At 37.7% G+C, this 23,921-nt stretch overlaps 2 protein-coding genes across 2 annotated transcripts; one reads left to right on the plus strand and one right to left on the minus strand.

The window, feature by feature from the left end:
• Positions 1-1,952: 1,952 nt before the first annotated feature.
• LOC108666289 (CDP-diacylglycerol--inositol 3-phosphatidyltransferase-like) lies at positions 1,953-8,848 on the plus strand. Its single transcript, XM_018153127.2, has 4 exons — positions 1,953-2,598; positions 5,534-5,668; positions 5,910-6,063; positions 7,090-8,848. The coding sequence occupies exons 1-4, from the start codon at positions 2,559-2,561 to the stop codon at positions 7,403-7,405; spliced, it is 645 nt and encodes a 214-aa protein (XP_018008616.1). The 5' UTR covers positions 1,953-2,558; the 3' UTR covers positions 7,406-8,848.
• Positions 8,849-9,629: 781 nt separating this feature from the next.
• Positions 9,630-20,224, minus strand: LOC108666288 (lanC-like protein 3). The gene is made up of 7 exons (XM_018153126.2): positions 19,934-20,224; positions 19,219-19,465; positions 18,809-18,969; positions 14,329-14,495; positions 12,630-12,802; positions 11,896-12,012; positions 9,630-11,199 (listed from the first exon to the last, which is right to left on the minus strand). The coding sequence occupies exons 1-7, from the start codon at positions 20,084-20,086 to the stop codon at positions 10,955-10,957; spliced, it is 1,263 nt and encodes a 420-aa protein (XP_018008615.1). The 5' UTR covers positions 20,087-20,224; the 3' UTR covers positions 9,630-10,954.
• Between the last annotated feature and the right edge of the window lie 3,697 nt (positions 20,225-23,921).

Here is a 23,921-nt window from a genome sequence, read left to right on the forward strand (position 1 = left end):
GTGGATTGAGCACAATAGACGTTTCACTCAGACTGGAACACTTGATTTGCTCTTCCCAATCTGCTTCGGATGTCTGCCTTGTGGTTTACATAGACTTACAGTCTGCATTTGATAACGTCTGCATTGACTCACTTATATTCAAGCTCAGAAGTGCAGGACTCACAGGCAACATGGTGACGTGGTTGCAGAAGTACCTAAAAGCACGAAGTATACGGGTCTGTGTGAGAGGATTCCTATCAGACCCCAATGTGTTGGGAGCAGGCGTTCCCCAGGGAGCAGTTTTAAGCCTGCTTCTATTTAATCTCCTGCTCATGGATATCCCACAGCACGACAGCACACACACTCTCATCTATGCCGATGATGTTACAATAGCATGCCATGCACAAACCATGCAAGCAGCAAAATTGAATATGACTAACTATCTAAGGATCATCAGTGACTACTTCAAGAGTTGGGGACTGGTGGTCAATCCCAACAAAACAGTTTTCCAATACTTCAGCAACAAATGCAAGCAGGTTCCAGTCATGCGCTTTGATGGCAAGCTCATAAACTATAAAGCACAGCACAAAGTACTTGGCATGATTTTGGATGCTCCACGCTTATGTTGGGGACCGCATATTACTAGCTTGCGATGTGACATTATTCGCAGGATGGACCTTCTTAAACATATGGCATCCCCAAACTGGGGTGCATCCAGGTGCTTCCTCCGGAAGTTTTACTGTGCCTATATCCAAGCAAAGATGGATTATGGATCCACCCTCTTATCAGACAGCCTCAAATTCAATGCTTGCCAAATTAGATGTGCTGCAAAATGCCTGCTTGCGCCTGATCCTGGGTGCGCGACAAACAACTTCCATCATCTCCCTGCAAGCTGAAGCGCGTATACCTGCCCTGTCCCTCTGCCGCCAGTCACTTGGGGCCCAATTAGCTCTAAATCTGTGTTACAGACCTACTAACGATAAAACTGCTTCACTGATGATGCTTCCCTGCACAAGGATAAACTCCACCCTAGCTACAGCCGCTGCCCATTTCCGTTTGTATGGGCCCTGTCACCCTATACCAGTGCCTGTTGTGGATCCAGCCCCTCCGTGGGAACAAGTTACTGCATACATACAAGTCAACATGAACTCTACATTGGGAGTGGAACCCATGCATCAATTCAGTGCTACCATGGGTGAGAATTTTCCAGGCTTTCACACTGTTTTTCGTGATGGTTCTCACCTGCCCAATCTGGAATCAAGTGCTTGTGGCATATACCTACATTCCTTCGCAGGATAAAGCCATTTCTTGGCGCCTGCACCCAAAGAGCAGTGTGTTGACTGCTGAGCTCTTTGCCATCTACCACTTGTTGGTTGTTGTTGAGGGTGCTTCACACCCTGACTGGGTTTTCTGCTCTGACTCCCGTTCAGCTCTACTTCTCCTGCAGTCACCTAGGAGCCTCCACACCAGGTACTCACTTGTTGTCTACTGCATCAGGGAGATGCTCTGGAGGCTCAATGCTGACAGACAAGTGGTGCTACAGTGGGTGAAAGCCCATGCTGGGATTTGTGGAAATGAGTTGGCAGATCGGGCAGCCAAGTTGGGACATGAGCTCAACCACAGCTCATTCCACCCAGTAGAGTTTGCAGACTGTAAATATTGGCTCAGTAGACAATTACTTGCTCGTTGGCAGGAAAATTGGCACCAAACTGTTGCAGTTTCTGGAAAGGGACAACACCTGCTGACCATACGAGAAGATCTACTTCCTGTCCCATGGATACATGCAAGATCTCGGCGTGTCACAGTTGTGCTTGCTCGCCTTCGGCTGGGACATGTGGGTGTGAACGCATATATGTATCGCTTCTTCGTGTCTGACTCACCTTTGTGTGCCACCTGCAACCAGGATGAAACCATAGAGCATTTTATGCTATAGTGCAGTCGATATAGTGTTGGACGCTGAAATTAGAGCGCACTCTGTTTGGCTTGGGCATCCAGACCCTGACCCTGCAAACACTACTTGGCAGGGTGACTACTCAAAAACTATATACAACATCTTATCATTAAAGCAGTTACCAAATTTCTTGCAAGCACTGGATGCCTTGGAACCCTTTGAAGAAGTATCAAGTCATAGGGGAAGTAATTTGGAAACGTAACATAAATCCACCAGTTATTTGAAAATACCAAGAAGATGAATCACCAGTTATCTGGAAATACCAAGAAGAGGAACTATGTCAGCTATGAATCAAGACAGTTAAAAGATCTTTGGAAACCATGAAAATTATAGCAGCAACCCAAGCAATTGCCATCTATCTGGAAATAATACCAGGAAAATCCTGAAATAACAGCCACCTCCTACAAGCAAGAAAAATTAGACTGTGGCTGCAAGTGGCAAATTTGGAAAGCCAGCAATTAATGCCATATCCAGGTGTGACAGTTGGCCTGAGTGAGGTCATCTCTTCACCTTCAACAAAGCACACACACATATAACTCAAGCAATAACTTTAGACTTGGACAAGTAGTGTTATTCTTCCCCCTAATCATCTTTGTAAAAATCTTTTCAGAAAATTATTTTCACAAACATGACAGAAAATATATTCCTCTTTGTACCTAACCTCATTGGTAAGTAATTGTTTTAATTCTTATTAATTCAAATTGAACAATATTAAAAATAATAATGCAATAAATTAGACAACTCTCTCCTAAAGTTGTTCATTTGTTTTAAAAATTTTATTTACACCTTATACATAGTCAAAATGTGGTCAGTGTTATTTGAAAATTGGTTCAAAAAATATTGTGGCTATGCAGACATCGAAATGCAGAAGCTTCTTTTTACTCTATTATTTTGAGTCCTATCACTCCTATTACTATTAATAGACCTGTAAAACTAAAAAAGTAAAGTATCATGGTCACAACTCCAGTCTCCATGATCCCATCTCCCATGAGCCAAGGATATCAGCATTATCATATAGATTCTAATTATTATGTTTAACTAGATAAGCATAAGCGAATTAAAAGTGAAACTAGCTAGGGTAAACACGGTATATTCCGACATCGTGGGTAATTCTGACACTTCTCAACTTTTTTCCTTTATATTAAGCTTTTTCTTAGTTCCATGCATTTGTTGACCAGGTTTCATAGTGTGGCACAAGAGTCATTGTAATAGTATCTCAGGGGTCATCTGGTCGACATGTATACTTGTATTTTAATTTCAATTTCAACCAATTTAGGAACTCTATGAGATTACATAGTACTAAGTCTTGTTATTAATTCATTTGATTCTTCATTTACAGGTCAAGGATGGATTTTTTATTACCATGTTTTTCTTGACTTTGTTTCGTGCCTGTCTGTCATAAAAAATTTACACCTTAATTTAGAGCTCTTCTGAACATCCTAGAAACTTTAAATTTGGCATGCATGCTTATGCTGCCTAACAATTCAAGATTTGATCATCAGAAATAATTATTTAAAATATTTTTTTTAGAAAAAAACATGAAAAATTCACGGTTTGGAATTGGGTTCTTCTCTAACATCCACACTTGCCAACCCTGGAAATTGATTTCAATTACTAAAATTGCTAGCTAAAAAGTAGAAAATAAATAAATATAAAAAAATTTAAAAACCTCTTTTCTCTGGTTTTTACAAAACTAAAAATAATGAAATAAAACAAATAAAAAACTGTTGAAAACCACGTTTTCTTAAGGGGACCGTCTACCCTCCATAAAAACTTCTACAGTTACGGTATTATTCGATCATCATGAAACTTCACATACATACGTAAAATGTATAAAAAAACATTTTGCTCTTTAGAATTTTTAGAAAAATTAATAGAAAACGTGAAATTCATAGAAAATGGCCAAAAAGGGGTACTTTAGAAAAAGCATCTCCTCCTACAAGTATCGTCCTACAACATCGAGACATGTATCATTCAATTTGTAAACATAGTGGCAAAGCAGAGAGTTTTTTAGACTCTTCCTCAAGTTCATTTTTGAGTCCTATAAGTAGACCAGTAAAGTATCTTGGATACCAGAATTATCAATTTTTTTATCATACATAAGAAATCTGTTAAAATCTTGAGTAGGTAGGTAAATGAGGAAATTAAAAATGAACTGATTCTAAAAAATCACTGGTTTGCCACTATGTTTGTAAAGACCATACCTATCGACTCTGCCATCCCTTTTGTTCACTTTCCCCATATTTTTTGTATGCGCGATTTTCCCATTTTTTTCATTTTTTCCCCCTCTCCCCCCTTCTCCCCCATATATATGACGAACCATACACAAATTAGAAAAAAAGGGATGGCTAGGTCGATAGGTATTGTCTTCACAAATCAAATGATATATCTCTCATTGCTGTAGCTTCAAAACTCTAGAAGAAGATAGATTTTCCGTGAGAGCAATTGGGAGAAATAGAGGTGTACAACACGCTCAAAATACTGCAGCGCTGCACGTAAATGGACGTAAAAGAGTCGTAACGTAGCCCAGATACTACCGCAATTAAGCCTCAAACCAAGTCAGCGAGGCATAGAGCGACTGGCAGCATACCTACCACCTTGCTGTCTTGATGGGCACTGAGTGTGTTGGCCGCTATACGCGATATTTGTAGAGCTTCTCTTGAATTATCTCCCATTCAAATAGTGAAGGCTGCCCCCCCCACCGCCATCTATTCTGCGACGCGTCTTGCACGTCAAAATGCAGGTAGAGAGATGGTTCTGGTACCGTTCTACGCGTCAGAAATTGAGCTTTAAGATGAGTATAAGCACCAGATATTGCCATAATTGGCCGCTTTATGTCAGACGTTCCTTTTTAGTGTGTCCAGCCTTCTAATTAATCCCATAGACTTTACTGGAGGGGCCTCAAAACCGCCCCCTTTAGGGAGCTGTCACAAAATCATTTTTCGACGTAGATGGATGATTCTGGTACCTTTTGATGCATCAGAAAGTAAGCTTTAAGATGAGCACAAAAACCGGGAAACGCCAAAATTTGAAATTTTAGAATAGACGGTCCCCTTAATGGACAAAAAAGAAAAACATTTACTCTTACATAACATTACATAACATTTTACATAACTTAAATGTTATGTGAGAGTACATAAATGTTTTTCTTTTTTGTCTGTTAAGAAAATGTGGTTTTTAAGTTTTTTATTTGTTTTATTTCATTTTTTTTAGTTTTTAAAAACCAGAAAAATGTGGTTTTTAGCACATTTTCTCATTTATGGAAAAAATGCACTATTGTGCTTGCCATATCTGTCTGTCCGTCCATCTGTCCGTGACCTCAAGTTTTTGTCGACGAGAAAATGCGCTCTCTGTCACTCACTGCAGTGAGTGAGTACTGAATTATATTTTTTGAAATATTTTTTATATTTGTTTATTTTGCACTGGTCTCATTCTACTTTTTTCAGAATGTCATGGATAGATTTTCCTGGAACTGGTCTCATTTTACTTTACTTCAACTGATTGCGGATTTATTTTCCCTGTTCACTTATCTATTTCTACTGTATTTTAGCAGGTTGTGAAGAAATTTTTGGGCGTAGGTCTCATACTACTTTGCTCCAACAGGTTATGGACGGATTTTCCTGGCACTGATCTCATTCTACTTCATGCCCACGGACCACGTCATTGCATCATTTTGTTACCTCTTATCTGGCTTCTTGGATGCTTTTGATGGTCATGCTGCTAGAGCTTTCAATCAAAGTAAGGCAGAGTTGGAAAGGTTGGAATTATTGTTAATGGAGACTGCCAAAATTTTTCTTGATCAATTTAGTTTTTGGTGTTTCATGCCTCACTTTGAAGGATCAAAATAGATTTAAAGGAATTTTTTTTATTTGAAGTACATTTTATCAATTTTCAAAATATTGTGTTTTGTGCATTTTCAGTCTTGCATAAAAATAATCCATGTCCCTGCTGGATTGTTTCATAAAACTCTTATGTACAGGCACCAAGTTTGGAGGGATGCTTGACATGCTGACTGACCGGTGTGGCACGATGTGCCTCATAGCTTGTCTCGGGACATTCTACCCCAAGTATCTCTTCTGGTTCCAACTCTCCATCACTATTGACATTGCCTGCCACTGGCTCCACCTACACACGTCAGTCTAAATCTCTACATATTTTAAGATTATAGTTACAAACTTTTCCAGTACCTAGCTTTTTTCTGTTATCATAAATCATGTGTAATTTTGTCTTGTTCATGTGTCAAATCAAATTGTTGTGTATTTCACAATTATTGCTACATTTATTTCCAACTTATTTTTTTCTGTTTTCTAAGATAATGTGCAATTTTTATCTTGTTCATTCTTTTGGGCAATATCTTGTTTGGGCAAGTTTAGCATCTCAATATGGTTATGTTCACATCAGATCGTGAACCATTTGAAATAACTTTCATTTTTACAACACTTCTCTTTAACTTCACTTCATGTTTGTTTGTTTGTTTATTTGTTTGTTTGTCTGTCTGTCTGTCTGTCTGCTACAAATCTTGTAATCAAAATTTAATACACTTCTACTTATCCTATCGATCTGAAATTTTGCCCACTTGTGTAAAGTTGGAGACAATGCATGAATCAAATGTCAAAATAAATGATTTTAGAAATTAAAAAAAATTTTTTTCAATATTAAAAAAATTGAAAAAATAATTTTGTCAGCTACAAACCTTATAACTGATATTTGACACACTTTTACCTGTCTAATTGATCTGAAATTTTGCACACTGGTTTGAAGTCAGAGGCAATGCACCAATCAATTAGCAGAATAAATAATTTTGAAAAAAAATTTATATATTAAAAAAAAGTACGTGTATATATATATATAAAAAATTGAAAAGGTAATTTTTTTAATTTTCAAAAATTAGATGAGAAATTCATTGTACATCTGTAAGATTGTATATACTGCATTCTTTGGAAGTGTTGTCTTTAAAAAGTAGTTTTTAAACGTATATTATTATTTTCAAAACTCTGCCCTAAACTATGGTAGGTACTTTACATAAATCCTTAGATTCTGCCAGAAAGTTAAAAAACAAACAAAATCTAAATTTTCTTAATACTGTGCACCCACATCACATTCACTCCTGTTTAATTATAAAAACCTCTTAGGTATTAATTTGGTTTACTTACTTTCAGGTCTTTACTGGAAGGCCGCACAAGCCACAAATCTTCAGCTGCCAACCCCAACTTTATCCTGCAGATTTACTACACTTCTAGACCCGTGCTCTTCCTTATGTGCTCCGGTAATGAACTGTTCTACGCGTCGCTCTATCTTGTTAACTTCACTGAGGGTCCAAGTGTCTTCTTTGGTGTTGGTCTGTGGCGGCTGCTGAGCTACGTTCTACTACCTGTAGGTGTCTTCAAGAGTATCCTTGCGCTCATGCAAGGTTATTATGCTGCTTTGAATCTAGGTAACATTGACATGCAAGAACGTGCCAAAGCTACCAATTGAGCCAACCGCGACTTCTTTATAACTTCTCTCTGACGAGTCAGTAATTGAGATCTCAATAGGTACTTCCTTTTTTCGATACAGGGTAATGGATTATACAAGATTATTATGTTGCTCTGACTCTAGTTAACACTGACATGCAAGAACGTGCCAAAGGTACCAACTGAAAAAACAACCACTTTAATTTTTCACAGTCAATACCGTATAACTTTTCACAAGCAAGTCAGTTACTGAGATCTAAATTCTATCATTTTTATTTACGAGGTAATGGATCATGTACCTACCCTATGCATACATTCTTAATTTTGTTGCTGAGTAACAGAATTTTTTTCAGTCATATTCTTAATGTTTGAGTGGAAATATCGAGGTTCTAGGTAGTACCTATGTTTTATCTTGGGATTAACTGGAGTTACAGTGGTTACGTTTATACTCGTCATTCTGATGCTTGAGACTTTCACTATAGTGCATCATGTTGCTCTCCCAGAATGAAAAATCATGCAAAGTCTGAAATATTTTGTTTGCGAGCATATAAACTAATGCTATTCCTTCAATTTGGTGCTTTTATGTCTATAGTTAATTTATTCTCTCACGATTGATTAGAATTGCTAACTCAAACTCTCCCCTCGGGGATTTTTTTGTTTCTAAATTAATTTATCGTGATACTTCCCCATTTCGTCGAGTGCACTTTTAATTCAATTTATCTCCGCCTGAGATAGTGGTTAATGTTTTCGCTTGTGTATCTCTTCGGTTTATGTATGAGAATCTTATTGCGTGATGGTGTAGGTTGTGTTTCTTTCCTTCATTCCATTAATATGCTATCTGTTGTGAGCTTTGAATGTAGATACCCATTCCTTAATTTAATTAATATTTCTATCTATTGAAGTAGATGTGCTTACTGTTTATGTATGTTGAACCTAGGTGTTCATGGTATAAATAGCAATTTTAACAATATCTGTTGATTATTAAAGCTTTTTCTTGTTAATTCCAGTTAAACTTGAGTAGAATTGGTTATGTTTCTAGCCCCCTTGCTGGGAGAGATCGTTTAGTAATCTTATCTCAATATATTAATTTATTACCTATATCAGCATTTTTGCTTAGCTTTTAACGTTATGTCCCATGGCGATGTGTTCTGACTTTAGGTATAAAATTAATGACATTAGGATGCTGTTGTGTGTTCCATTGACCTGGTCCGAGCCCTGCTGCCAATGATGTAACATACAATTTCGTTTTATTTTATTATAAACGTGTTACTTTATTATAAAGAGGTTGCCGGACTGCATTCCTCCTGCGCATTGGTTGTGACTGACTTATTCTATTATTCATGACGTTTCCTGATTGGAATGTTGGCTAATTGAATTTTTCGACTGCAGGACGGCAGATGGCTCGTAGTAACATTTTTTGAGGTCATATTTGTTACATTTTAGCGAGGGCATTGCAGTCAGAAACGCTCGTTGCTGTGAACTTCACTCTTGGCTAAATGTTGCTAGAGAAATGTATGCTTGGCATGTCATTGCTTAAGGAGTTATTTCTCACTAATGAATTAACCGACGTTTTTAGTTTTCAATGCCATTAGAGTTCCAGTGTACCATACTGTACTTGAATGTTCCTCGTAACTTTCCCGTTAATAATTAGTTTGTAGATGTCCTGGATTTTGAAACACAAATCCTAGTTCCGAACAAATTCGTGTTTTGATTTATATTTCTTTCACATGATGAGGTACCATTCCATGTAGCCAAAGCGACGTCTAGTCCCGTGCTCGTAGCCAACCTCAGAGCCCCCGAGTCTGCTGACCGAGTGAGGGAGCTTGGCGTTCTTGGTTAACGGTCAACAATGAAACTGAATTGGTCTTTGGTCGGTCACTATTAAAATTACACGAGACCAAGTACGTATTCTCTAACATTCTTTACCGAGATCTATTGCACTATATTGAGTAAATCGTACGTTAAAGATAAATTTTCCATCGAGTGCTCCTGATAACGTAACGATACGTAATTTTGACCCTGATTCCATTTGGCAAATACTTTCAGCTGTCTTTGTATTTCCATCACCTGTCTGATGTATGCATAATTGTGAAATTCCAGTGTCGATATCGACTAATTCTCGTTAGAAACCTGCATTACAAATGTTATTCTAAATATTGTGTTATCACGACTCCCTTTAATAACTATTTCATGAAATGTTGAACGCAGAAAGTTCTTTAACAGTAAAAGGATTAACAAAGCTGGTGGCTGTTTGTCAAGTAACAATCTATTGCAAGTCAAACACGATTACGTGGCGAGGACGAAGTGTGCTTTCTCGATTGAGATTCAAAAATGTGCGGATGATCTAACCAAGCATTTGCCTTCGTCAATGATGGCCCTAAGTTACTTATACAGTAATTCAATTCCCGAAGTAACAGAAAAATTGTTTTGGCACACATATGTAAATTATAAATGAAGAAATGGGGCACAGAGAACAGTTCTCAAACAAACTGATTTAGTTAGCATCCTAACGACGATTCATTTATACTTACGACATATTACATTATTGCACTTAAATTTTACGCCATGTCATCGTTAATATAAATTTTGGGATGTGCCACAAAATCCTTGCTGATCTTATTATGAACGTTAAAATTTTTTCAGATTAAATAAACGAAATTACAGTCCACATCATTGATAATTTTCTAGCGATAATCGACATATTAGTTATGATGAAATTTTACATAGTTGAAGATTATTCCTTGCAGGATTCAGCAGTACACAAGATGGAAATTAGACTTAGACCTACTAATAAGGATTTTCTCCACTTATAGAGCTTGACAGCTCCCAGCTGCCCAGAAACGCAATGAGTATTTGCAAAACTATGAAGTTTCAATGACAATAATCTTCGAACAAAGTAAATTAAAGGAGTCTTTAGAAATCGAAGTATTGTCGAATCGACTGTCGAATGGAAGCAAAATGACAAAATCGAACGAGCAGACTAACTCCAAAACAAACCAATATTTAAGAACTTTGAGCTGCGCTGCTATATTAATTCAAAGACGAAATTTTTCCCGACAGTCTTTAAGTCATCTTGTCTAATTTTTTCAGCAACGACTCTAGAACGAGAAGTGCTCATCACGAACAGAAGTTTTCTGTTCTGGAAATACTGCACATGAATTATTTCATAAGTGAAGCAGCTATATTGAACTGCTCTTTTCTGAATTATCATGATAGGTGGCATTTGTTAACTAAATGTAAATATTTCTCAATATTAAATCGTATGAAGAGATCAAGTAATGCAGAACAAATCTAACTTCAGAAGAGGAGTTGCATAGATTACATGAGAACATTTCGGAAAGATTCAAAGTGTTCAGGTTGATGAATTTAGACATTAATTGACATACTAGATATGTTATTCTATTTCATCGGTTTCAGTCTAATAAACTTTTGAAAAGAAATTGCTCGTGTAGACCAGAAAGAATTTCAATATCATCTGATCCGACGACACACGAACTTGTTACAGATTGAAGATAGATACTATACTAAGTGATGGGTAGTATCCGCACTTAAAAATGCGTCAGGTACAACGTTAGATGAGGTCAAAGAATGGGAACGCTGCTTGCTGAGGAGCTAACATGTCTCCCAAATAACACACCGTGCCGGCGAGACCCTCGAACAAGCTGAAGGGACAGTCTGGAGTGCGAGCTTTTCTGAACGTTTCTGAGAAGATGAACTTGGCAAAGCACTTGCAGCGGTGGATGTACTTGAGGTCACCTGTGAGGCGGTACAGCAGAAGGAACACGAAGCCGCTCCCAGCGATGCCGTGACAAATGCCTGAAACAACAACGCGCGTACCAAAACGTATTCATGAGTTATGAGGAAATATCTCCAGTGGTCGTACTGGCAAAAATAGCGGCAAGATTGTTACTCCGTCAGCCAATCAATGACGGAATTGGTCTCGACAAAATATGAGCTTTGGCTGGTTTTTATTTTACGATTGAAACATAAGAACATAATCTCCTTGCGTATTGACACAGACAATTATTTCGTGTTTATGGTGAATTTGGAAGTTAGGAAACAGCAACATTTAATAATACATCATTTAGCTGAAGACTTGTGACTTTATGTTACCGTACATAAATAAATGTTTAAATTAACTATTCCTTAGTTATTTCAATTAATGACTATTTTCCAAACATCTTATAAACAATGAATGATCCTTCCAACAAATTAGCCGAGGTGCAGTGAATAAACTCACATCCCGATTGCCAAGGAAATTGAATTTCGGTCAGAAATTCCCCTCTGTTCCACCAGTGAAATAAAACCCGGAATTGAGGTCCACGGTATATCTACTTTCAAAGTGCTTCATCCGTTAACAAAAAAATTCCGAAGCAAAGAGCGTCAGATATATAAATTCGTTCAAGTACTTTTATAATTAGTCCGCCTTTAATAAGGATATGACTAATTCACGTCGCTCTATCTTTGCTTTTATACTCTAGATAAATTTATTTAATATTAATACTATCAAACCTGCGCCTTTCTTGAGCAGTCCTTTCTGCCACGTGATTTCCCCACACTTGATGCACACGTCGAGGTATTTCGGGTCATTGAAGAATGTGTACGCCTTAGCAAATAAGTAGATCATGCCTGTAAAGATTATGTTCCATCAATGAAATAGCAAGTATAATTGCCGAGACAAAACACAGTACATTGCGGTTAACAAAATATAAAAAGCAGCTACAATAGAAAACGTCAAACCACAATGATTGATAGTTAAGGTACCAGGTCCACTATGGAGTTTACATCCATTGGTCGTACAAAAAATATAAATAATTGGGGTATATGAACTCGGGAGAACTATAGATGAACTATAAAGAATTGGGGTATATTAAGTGAACAATATTGTACTAAACCGTCAATATTTTTGTTCCAATGATCGTAGATAAAATAAAAATGTTAATAAAACAATGCTAAAAATTAAATATATAATAATTATTGAAAATAATAATCTTTGAAGGGTTTCTAGACATTGAATATTTTTACACAAATATTCATTCCCATTTATTTTACATTACGATGCTAAGAATTGTAAACATTACATACAATACATCAATTCTATATCATTCAAACTGTAAACTTATTGGTACTAAGAATTCAAAGCAAATAATTTCCAGCACGAAGTTTTTTTTTTTTTTATTATAAAATAAGTACATACTATTGGATATGAATATTTAATATCATCCAGAATGGAAACTCAGGAATACCAGGGGCGCCGTGGCACCAGTGCACCAGTTCGTCCTCCTCAGCGCGCCCCCCAGAGAGCTCGTCCATGGCACACGGGAAGTTGCCGTTGGGCTGCTGCAGCGCTGCTAGACCGTCGATGGTCTGGCGTAGCAGTCCCGTGACCTCAGGTTCTTGTTGTAGCCAGTTGGGGAAGCTGCAAGGAAACGTCAGGTTAGGACACGGAAGATGGTAGTAAACATCAGGTTAGGACATGGAAGATGGTAGTAAACATCAGGTTAGGACATGGAAGATTGTAGTAAACGTCAGGTTAGGACATGGAAGATGGTAGTAAACGTCAGGTTAGGACATGGAAGATGGTAGTAAACGTCAGGTTAGGACATGGAAGATGGTAGTAAACGTCAGGTTAGGACATGGAAGATGGTAGTAAACGTCAGGTTAGGACATGGAAGATGGTAGTAAACGTCATGTTAGGACATGGAAGCTGCAACCTAACGTCATGTTAGGACATGGAAGCGTCAACCTAACGTCATGTTAGGACATGGAAGCTAGTAAACGTCAGGTTAGGACATGGAAGATGGTAGTAAACGTCATGTTAGGACATGGAAGCTGCAACCTAACGTCATGTTATGACATGGAAGCGTCAACCTAACGTCATGTTATGACATGGAAGCGTCAACCTAACGTCATGTTAGGACATGGAAGCTGCAACCTAACGTCATGTTATGACATGGAAGCTGCAACCTAACGTCATGTTATGACATGGAAGCTGCAACCTAACGTCATGTTAGGACATGGAAGCTGCAACCAAGCTGGGACATGGAAGGACATGGAAGCTGCAACGTCATGTTAAGACATGAGCCATATTTGAGCCTAATCAATGTTTGTAAAGAAATGGAGCTTTTACCTGATAGGTAATTTTGAACACCTCTTTTACATGCCAGTAATAAATATAATGTAATTCCACGAAGTGCATCTTCTTTTAATATGCTAGTTATTAATATTATGGAAAACCACGGGGGTGATTGTCGGTCGAAAGAGTTCCACTAGCCCAGGACACGTCAGGACGACCTGAGCATGACGAGGAGCACTCTAGCCCTGAACACGTCAGGACGACCTGAGCATGACGAGGAGCACTCTAGCCCTGAACACGTCAGAACGACCTGAGCATGACGAGGAGCACTCTAGCCCTGAACACGTCAGGACGACCTGAGCATGACGAGAAGCACTCTAGCCCTCAACACGTCAGGACGACCAGAGCATGACGAGGAGCACTCTAGCCCTGAACACGTCAGGACGACCTGAGCATGACGAGAAGCACTCTAGCCCTCAACACGTCAGGACGACCAGAGCATGACGAGGAGCACTCTAGCCCTGAACACGTCAGAACGACCTGAGCATGACGAGGACCACTCTAGCCCTGAACACGTCAGGACGACCTGAGCATGACGAGGAGCACTCTTAGCCCTGAACACGTCAGGGTGACCTGAGCAGGACAAGGAGCACTCTAGTCCTGAACACGTCAGGACGACCTGAGCATGATGAGGAGCACTCTAGCCCTCAACACGTCAGGACGACCTGAGCATGACGAGGAGCACTCTAGCCCTGAACACGTCAGGACGACCTGGACCTGAGCATGACGAGGAGCACTCTAGCCCTGAACACGTCAGGACGACCTGAGCATGACGAGGACCACTCTAGCCCTGAACACGTCAGGACGACCTGAGCATGACGAGGAGGATGCCAGCAAGACCGTGCGCTGCGCCGAGGTACTGCGTGCCGTAGTAGTGATACATGAGGGGCAGGGGCGAGCTGGTGGCTTTGCTGTACTGTAGCCCCGACTGCACCATCGTCATCAGCATGCGGTGACATTCTGAGTCTGGGTAAACCTGTAATAATAGCTTTAGTTGAGTGCATTATTGGTATTAAATACATCATAATATTATAATTATGATAATATGTTATCATTTTATAAGTTATCACAATGATAATGTATAATTCATACAAAGCAAATTGTAACCCTAAAAATTAATGCTATAGTAAAGCAGCTTTTTTGTGTCATTCAAACAGTCAAACGGGGTAATAAGGGACGGGCGGGGTAAATCGAGACAGTCATCCCACATTTTGTAGAAATTTTGTAGCAGCAAAACTAAAAATAGTAGCATAAAGTTCAACATTGTTACTATCTATGTAGCATAAAGCAAAGTAAGAAATCTTACATTTACTACCTCTAAAAAATCCCTGAAAAAAGTGTGAAAAATTAGATTTTTCAATAGTACCGTAAAATGGGGCTTAGACCGGCGGGGTAACTTAGACCACTTTTCGTTTTTTTAACAAAAACCCCCACAACTCAAAAACTATTTGACATAGAAAAATTTTGTCAATGGGCATTAAAGGCCTAATACTGAGGCTACATAACACAATAGAAAAATTTGAAAAGTTTGCATATCTAATAGGTTAAAAAATTAAAAATGTGACCCACAAAAAAAAGCTATTATTTAAAGCCTGTCAGAGTACCCCCTTCAATTTTTTTTTTTTTTTAAATAACTCCAGGTTTTGATGCATTGTAGTAGAACTCTTCTAGTTACATATGCAAACAACAAATTTCAGGAAAGTGTCATAGTTTGCAAATGGGGGGCGCCGCCCCCAAATGGGGTAACTTAGACCACCTAATGTCAGCCCTGACGGGGTAACATAGACCGGCTTGGAAGTTAATATAAAATTACCATATATAACATATTTTATGTTTGACAGCCTATTTATGTTTTTTCTTTATGTTTCAGACTCTACAGAGTCTTATATATGGTAATTTCAACTCAATTTCCAAGCCAGCCAATATTACCCTATCAGGGCTGCCATTAGGTAGTCACATTTCCCTCATTATGGGGCAGTGCCCCCCATTTGCAAACTATGACACTTGCTCAAGTTTGTCTTTTGCATATGTAACTAGAAGAGTTCTACTACAATGCACCAAAACCTGGAGTTATTTGGAGTTATTTTACCAAAAAATTTAATTGATTTTACCACCCGGTCTAAGTTACCCCAAGAGCTGGGGTAACAAAGACCACCACTTTTTTTTGAAATTACATAAAGACTATGAGAGGCAGGAGCCAGCAATTTATGGTGAGTGAAGCTAGAGTATAGACCTGTATTTAGCATGTTTCAATTCAAGTTTAATTTAGCTAGTAAAAAAATGGCATCATTTATAAAAATAAAAGTGGTCTAAGTTAACCCATTTTACGGTACCTCAGCTAAGGTCTGTAGCAAGAAAAAATATTCGCCATATTAAAAAATTTTAATTACATAAAAGTTGCACACAGGTGTTGGCTTAAAAACATGTTTGATGGAATTTGCGTATCTCATCCCAAAAAAGGCGGCCATTTCCGCACGACGGGGTAATAAGGGACACCCCCTAAAAATACATTTACAGCAGAACCTTGGTTAGCAAAGGCTCCACTTAACCAAAAAATCAATCAACAACAAAAAATTTTAATGACATTTACCTTGCTCAGCAAAAAAGTTTCATTTAACAAAAAATTAATGCATCATTGGTCATCACAAAATTGTGCATAGAATGTCATAGATAGAATTGTGCACCGGGCAACATAGAATGAAAAGTAATTAACCTAAACTATGATTTATTTCTCCAAAGAATATGATGGTTGTCCTTAAAATATTCCTTTGTGTTTCAGGCATGTTTTTTATAATCTTGTTTTGTTAAGAGTAAATTCACTTGACCCAATTAAAATTGTGTGCAATTACAAGCCATCCTGTAAGCTTACAGATACAGGAGAAATGCTACATGGCTGCTGATATGAAACCTGCAGTGGACAAGGTCATTGTAAATGCACAATGGCATGTCTGTGGATACGGTAATATCTTATCAATAATACGATAATAGATGGATATGTTAATATCATATCAATAAAGAAAAAACAAGTAAAAATCACAGAAAATATCATTTGTTCTAGTACATCTACATCATCTACAAATGAAGAGGAGGACTTCAGAGTACTATTAGTGATGGACGAGTACACTTTGCATGCTTCAAACGTTTTAAAATTTAGTTATTTCAAGTGTCCCAGATTACTCCATTTCCAGGGGTAATTTGGGATGCTTTTATTTTGCGTCTCACACTTTAGGAATAGCATATCGAATTTTTTTTTTTGAGTTGCCATTCGATAGTCCTCGAAAAGAGCTTTTGAATGAGCCCAAACTTATTTTTGAAATATTTTATGGTAAGAAGTTATTAACAGAAAAGGCTCAAAACGGTCCCTTTTTATCCCATTTGACAGAATAAATTAAAAAGGTTTTGTAATTAAGTACAGCTATACATGGGAGCTTAGATATAACATTAGGTACATGTATACAAGACAAATCTAAAATGGAAAGACATACTGTCAACTGGGGCTACTCGGGACGATTTCGAACGTTTTTCATTCATAACTTCTTACCATGAAACATTTCATAAACAAGTTTAGGCTCATTTCAAAGCTCTTTGCAAGGGCTATCACATGGCTTCTCCAAAAAATTCCATATGCTATTTGTAAGGTGCCAGAAGCAAAAAAAAAAAAGAGTGTCCCAAGTAGCGCCGTCAAACGGGGCTACTCAGGACACTTGGAATAAAACTTCATTTAAAAACATTTGAAGCATGCAGAGTGTACTCATCCATTACTAACAGTACTCTGAAGTCCTCCTCTTTCATTGTAGATGATTTAGAGGTAGAATAAATGACATTTTCTGTGATTTTTCCTCGTTTTTCCTTTATAGGTATATTACCATATACATTAATTACCGTATTATTGATGCGACATTACTGTATCCATCAACATGCCATTGAGCATTTACAACAACCTTGTCCACAGCAAGCTTCATATCAGCAGCCTTATAGCATTTTTTCTGTATCTGTAAGCTTACAGGACGGCTTGTAATTTCACACCATTTTAATTGGGTTAAGTGAATTTACTATAAAAAAAGATCGTGAAAAACATACCTGAAACAGAAAGGAATGTTTTAGTGACAACCATCATATGTTTTGGAGAAATAAATCATAGTTTAATTCCATTACTTTTCATTCTATGATGCCTGGTGCACAATTCTATATAGGTATGACATTCTATGCACAATTTTGTGATGAGCAATGATGCAGTAATTTTTTATAGGTGAAATTTTTTTTCGCTGAGGTAAATGGGGGGATGTCCCGAGGAGCCCCACCGTGCAGAAATGGCCGCCATTTTTTTTGTGATTGAGGTATGCAAATTCCGTAAATAAAGTTTTCATGCTGACACTTGTCTGCCACTTTTTTCTAAGCGAAATTTTTCAATACAGCAAATATTTTTTTACTACAGACCTTAGCAGAATTAACTTTTAAAAATATTGTTTTTCGCCATTTTTTTCCAGGAATTTTTCAAAGCTAGTAAATGTAGTATTTTTGAGCTTCTTTTATACTACATAGATAGGAAAAATGTTGAAGTTTATGCCACTATATTTAGTTTTGTAATATTCCAATTAGTTTTGCTACTAAAACAGTTTTACGCCGTGTCGGAGGACTGTCCCGAGTTACCCCGCCCGTCCCGAGTAGCCCCGGTTTGATTAGGAATAGGAATAAATTTTACATAAAATTAGGGATTGATGTTTAGACATAAACTCGGGATTTTGAGGGAGCCTAGCTAGAGCGCTGCGTGAGACCGGCGCAGTATTTAAGAGAGAGCGGGCCGACCGCGAGTTAGTCCCGTTCGGGTGTTCGAGGCAGTCAGACGTATCGTGGACGCAAGTGGTCGCAAGTATCGTGAGCCTCGAGTACCGTTCAGAAGAGACCATTTTAACACGCCGTTTATCGCAAGTATCGTGAGCCTCGAGTACCGTTCAGAAGTTGGATATCGAGAGAAAAGTTAATCGCGGCGATTGAAGAGATTATCATAGGTGTCGAAATAACCGGTCGAAATAACCGGAACAAAGAGAAATACTTACCGCCGAAATCGCCTATATCTACTTAAAGCATAGTCACGGTTGCAATCACTACATCACGACTAAAAGGAAAGTAGAAATAAAGTAGAAGTAGAAACCATTTTCTAATCAGGTTGACGGTACCTATTAATTCCAGAATTGAAAATGACAGTTAGAGTGAGATTTGGAAACATAGGTAATGTTCTATGTTTAAAAATATTTTCCATTGACAATATGTCTTATAACAGAGTACTACCTGAGTGTTGAGATGTTTCCGTAGCCACAAAATAGCACACAGAAATCCTGCTCTCCCCACAAAGAGTTCATCTCCTCCGTTAGCAAACCAATTGGGTTCTTGGAGAATTGAAGCAGCAGCAAGGATTTGCTGCAGTGCATTATCACGCTCAGCACTCTGACCTTCAAATGAGGAATAACACATAACTAAAATTGATGTTTTCATGCTACTTAGGGCAGTGTGATCATTTTAACAGCTCAACCCATGCATCAGTAATTTATACTTTCAATTTACATTTATCTCTAGTGAAATAAATTGTTGGTTGACACAAATAAATATGAATGAAATAAAATTCATATTTCAAGGTTTGTAGGTATATACAATAAAGATATCAGTTAAGGTAAAAACGTGCACTAAGAGAACTAACAAACCAAGCTTGTGATGAACAACAGCAGCAACAGCCATGATGCCAACATTGCCTGTGAGGAAGCCTGTCCTGTCAGTGATGTGTTGTCTGTTCCCAGCTGCTTGCATGTATTGAATGGGACGTTTGAGGAAACTGAGAGCCTCCTGCAGGTACTGAGTCTGGCGTGAGGATTCTGTGCCTGGCAACTGGGATAGGTAGAGCATCATGTACCCTCCTCCAGCCAGTCCAACGTACAAGCCTCCATCTGTGTGCTATAATAATATGTTAGATTCACCATTGAGAATAATTGCCAAGTACCAAATAATGCAAATTAAGGCAGAAGCAAGAAAACTTGTTAGACAGCTACTGACATAAAAAATAATGAAATTCTAATTCTTATATGAGCCTTCATTGAAATTTACAATAGTAAAAACAGGCTCAAATCTGTGAAATTTCTTAATTAGTTTGTGAATTTTAATAAAATTAGAGAAGATAAATTTACAGAACAGAGTTAAAGTCTGTAATATGGATCAACTTTCATTTAAACATACGTATCAATATACAGAACTTGTTTATTAATGCACAAACAAATGTTAGATCACAAGTGGATACAAAATTTTCTCAAAATTTTCAGGCATATTTCAGGATATAGGTATTTCAATGGTTGATCAAAAGTTAGTGAATCATTGATGTTTTTCATTGAACTTAAGAAAAAACACTTAGTATGAAATAATAATTACCTTTGCTTCCTTTGTGAAGTTCTTGAGGACAATATTGACAAGCATGTCCAGCATTTCTTTCTGTTTCTCAGGAGTGATGGTAATTGATGATGGACCACCATCTTCATGATCAGGGTAGTGATTAAGGAAATATCGCTTGGGTTCAACACTCATTGTGCAAGAGGAATGCACGGCACTGGGTGTCTTCAACTTCTGGTCTTTATTAGTGATTCTTTCTTCTAAAAGGTGATATCTTACTATTTAAACCTAGATCAAAGATGAAGTGAAATTTATAATGGAAAACTCTTAATTACAGAATAATTTAAGAGTAAAGTATTATTTAGTTAAATGTCATACAATTACTGCAGTGTAGTAATTAAATTGAAACATAGACTAAGGAAAATGTGAATCTACCGTCAAACGGGGTAAAAAGGGACGGGCGGGGTAAATCAGGACGCACGTCCCACATTTCGTAGAAATGTTGTAGCAGCTAAACTAATCAAAATATTGCAAAACTAAAAATAGTGGCGTAAACTTCAACATTTTCACTAACAATTATGTATAAAGCTAGTCAAGAAATAAAACACTTACTATCTCTAAAAAATTGCTGAAAAAAGTGTGAAAAGTGCGATTTTGGAAAAGTACCTCTGCTAAGGTCTGAAGCAAAAAAAATATTTGCAATATTAAAAAATTTTACTTACATAAAAGTTGCACCCAGGTGTCAGCTTGCAAACGTAATCGACGGAATTTGCCAATCTCTTAAAAAAATGGCAGCCATTTCAGCATGGCGGGGCTACTCAGGACACCCCCTCCCCCGGGGTAATTAGGGACACCTTTAAAAATGCATTTACAGTAGAACCTTAGTTAGCAAAGGTTGAAGTTAACAAAAAACTTGATTAACAACAAAGAATCTTGATTACATTTACCTCGCTCAGTGAAAAAAATTCACTTATCAAATAATTAGTGCATCATCAGTTGTAACAAAATTGTACATAGAATGCTATATACTGTCAACCGGGGCTACTCGGGACAGATTTGAACGATTAGTTTTAAATAACAGTTAATAACTTCTTACGATGAAACATTTCATAAACAAGTTTAGGCTCATTTTGATGACTGATGATGCACTAATTTTTCGATAAGTGAAATTTTTTTCGCTGAGCAAGGAAAATGTGATCAATATTCTTTGTTTTTAATCAATTTTTTTTTCGTAATTGAAGCCTTTGCTAACTGAGGTTCTACCCTTAATGCATTTTTGGGGGTGTCCCGAATAGCCCCGGGGAGGTGTCCTGAGTAGCCCCGCAGTGCGGAAATGGCTGCCATTTCTTTTTGGAATTAGATAGGCAAATTCTGTCAATTACGTTTTCAAGCCGACACCTGGGTGCAACTTTCATGTAAGTAAAATTTTTTTAATGCGGCAAATATTTTTTTTGCTACATACCTTAGCAGTTGTAACTTTACAAAACATAGTTTTTCATCATTTTTTTCAGGAATTTTTCAAAGCAAGTAAATGTAGTATTTTTCGACTTCCTTTATACTAGATAGATAGGAAAAATAGTTACGTTTACGCAACTATTTTTAGTTTTGCGATATTCCAATTAGTTTCGCTACTACAACAGTTTTACGCCGTGTCATAGGCCTGTCCCAAGTAGCCCCGCCTGTCCCGAGTAGCCCCGGTTGACGGTATAGAATTGTGCACCGGGCATCATAGAATGAAAAGTAATTGACCTAAACTATGATTTTTTTCTCCAAAACATATGATGGTTGTCACTAAAACATTATTTTCTATTTCAGGTATGTTTTTCACAATCTTTTTTGTTATAGTGAAATCACTTGACTTAATTAAAATTGTGCAAAATTACAAACCATCCTGTAAGCTTACAGATACAGAAAAAATGCTACATGGCTGCTGATATGAAGCTTGCAGTGGATAAGGTCTTCGTCAATGCTCAATGGCATGTCCATGGATACAGTAATATCACATTAATAATACAGTAATTAATGAATATGGTAATATAATATCAATAAAAGAAAAACAAGTAAAAATCACAGAAAATGTCATTTATTTTACATCTACATCATCTACAATGAAAGAGGAGGACTTCAAAGTACTGTTAGTAATGGATGAGTACACTCTGCATGCTTCAAAAGTTTTAAAATTAACTTTTATTGCAAGTGTCCCAGATTACCCCGTTCCCAGGGGTAAATCGTGATGGTTTCATTCTACGTCTGGCACCTTACGAATAGCATATGGAATTTTTTTGAAGATGCCATTGGATTGCCCTTGCAAAGAGCTATAAAATGAGCCTAAACTTGTTTCTGAAATGTTTCATGGTAAGAAGTTATTAACAAAAAACACTCAAAACCATCCCTTTTTACCCCATTTGACAGTATATTTTATAAGTGTTGATACTGTGATAACATAATAGAATTATTTTGTCATGTTTTGAGGCAATCACCAATTCCCTAATTTTCTACATAGGTACATGATATCAGCCTATCAGGCTTGGAATATATCTCCTTGGTGAACCGTGGCTGGATTTTTAGCCATGCTTTTATGGATTTGCCAGCTGTGATTCCATTTCTTTGAGCCATGAATTTCATATCTTGGCCATAAAGAGCCATTTACAAGCTGCAAACTTATTTGCTAAATGCTAAGTCCTGTGCCAGTGTTACCCTAAATCTCTAATTTTTCCCAAAAAACAGTCAAGCAGCAACAATAACATTTGTCTTTTCCTTAGAGGCAACTGAACACATGATAATGCAATTGCAGTGATGCAGTCTGACTGCTCTGATGTGACCACACCTATGCCAACTTCAACAAAACATTTAGGACAGACTGGAATTTTTCTACTTGTTTCTGAAATCTTGCAACTCCAATGTGATGAAATTTGAATTCAATTAGAATCTTGCAGACCAATTGTACACTTTTGTAGGAACTAGGAAATAATTCATCTGACAGAAATCTGGCAGCATAGTGGCAAACCAGAGATTTTTAGAATCAGTTCATTTTTAATTTCCTCATTTACTCAAGATTTGAACCAATTTCTTATGTATGATAATGGTGGTTTCACTGGTTTGCCGGTATCCATGATACTTTACTGGTCTACTTATAGGACTCAAAAATGAACTTGAAATGAAAAAAGTCTAAAAAACTCTCTGCTTTGCCAGTTGCCACTATGTTAAGACTTGCAGTTCCGGAAATGGCGGGAAAGTTCTAGTTGCAGCCCTAAAGGTATATATTTTTCCACGCTTGGTAGCCTATAGGTAACCATATAGGGTAGACAAATTATCATTACCTTATGTTTTGCAGGATATTTTCATTATTTTGGCAGGAGCGTTGAAGTACTGCGGATTATAGTGGCAAAGCTGAGAGTTTTTTTAGACTCCCTCAAGTTCATTTTTGAGTCCTAAAAGTAGACCAGTAAAGTATCATGGATACCAGCATTATCTTACATAAGAAATTGGTTTAAGTCTTGAGTAAATGAGGAAATTAAAAATGAACTGATTCTAAAAAATCTCTGGTTTGTCACTATGCAGTGCCCAGTCTGTAGAGTATGGCACAACATAGGTCGAGGACGCCGTTTTTCTGCCCAAAAGACTCCAAGGCACCATCTAAACGGACGGTGGATGCCGATGTTTGCAGCAAACGGACGGCGAGGACGCCAAATTGATTGCCCATGATCTGGAAGGTGTTGCAACTTGCGTGGGCGCCGGAAGTTTACCATGCACACCACCAGTACACCAGGGAAGAAAGTTGCCACTTTGTTTGCTAGAAATACGAAAGTGCATCTCTGACCGATGCCTGATGATAGCACGTACTTGCACGATCAATGCGGCAGTTGCAAGATGATCGACATAGACACCTGCGCTTCACAATTGATGATCAACATAGACGCCCGCGCATTACAATCAATGCCCGACATGGATGCACGCATTTCACGATCGATGTGGCCGACGCTCACGCTTCGCGAATGATGTGGCATGATTGAAATAGATGCACGCATTT

Source organism: Hyalella azteca, unplaced genomic scaffold, assembly GCF_000764305.2.
Source record: "Hyalella azteca isolate HAZT.00-mixed unplaced genomic scaffold, Hazt_2.0.2 contig16405, whole genome shotgun sequence".
NCBI lineage: Eukaryota > Metazoa > Arthropoda > Malacostraca > Amphipoda > Hyalellidae > Hyalella > Hyalella azteca.

Coding starts and splice junctions, on each gene's coding strand:
- LOC108666289 (XM_018153127.2), top strand. CDS start 2,559: ATGACAGAAAATATATTCCTCTTTGTACCTAACCTCATTG. Junction 2,599..5,533: donor CTTTGTACCTAACCTCATTG/GTAAGTAATTGT, acceptor TTGCTCCAACAG/GTTATGGACGGATTTTCCTG. Junction 6,064..7,089: donor CACTGGCTCCACCTACACAC/GTCAGTCTAAAT, acceptor ACTTACTTTCAG/GTCTTTACTGGAAGGCCGCA.
- LOC108666288 (XM_018153126.2), bottom strand. CDS start 20,086: ATGAGTGTTGAACCCAAGCGATATTTCCTTAATCACTACCCTGATCAT. Junction 18,970..19,218: donor TGTTGTTCATCACAAGCTTG/GTTTGTTAGTTC, acceptor CCTCATTTGAAG/GTCAGAGTGCTGAGCGTGAT. Junction 11,200..11,895: donor ACTGCTCAAGAAAGGCGCAG/GTTTGATAGTAT, acceptor TTGTTGTTTCAG/GCATTTGTCACGGCATCGCT.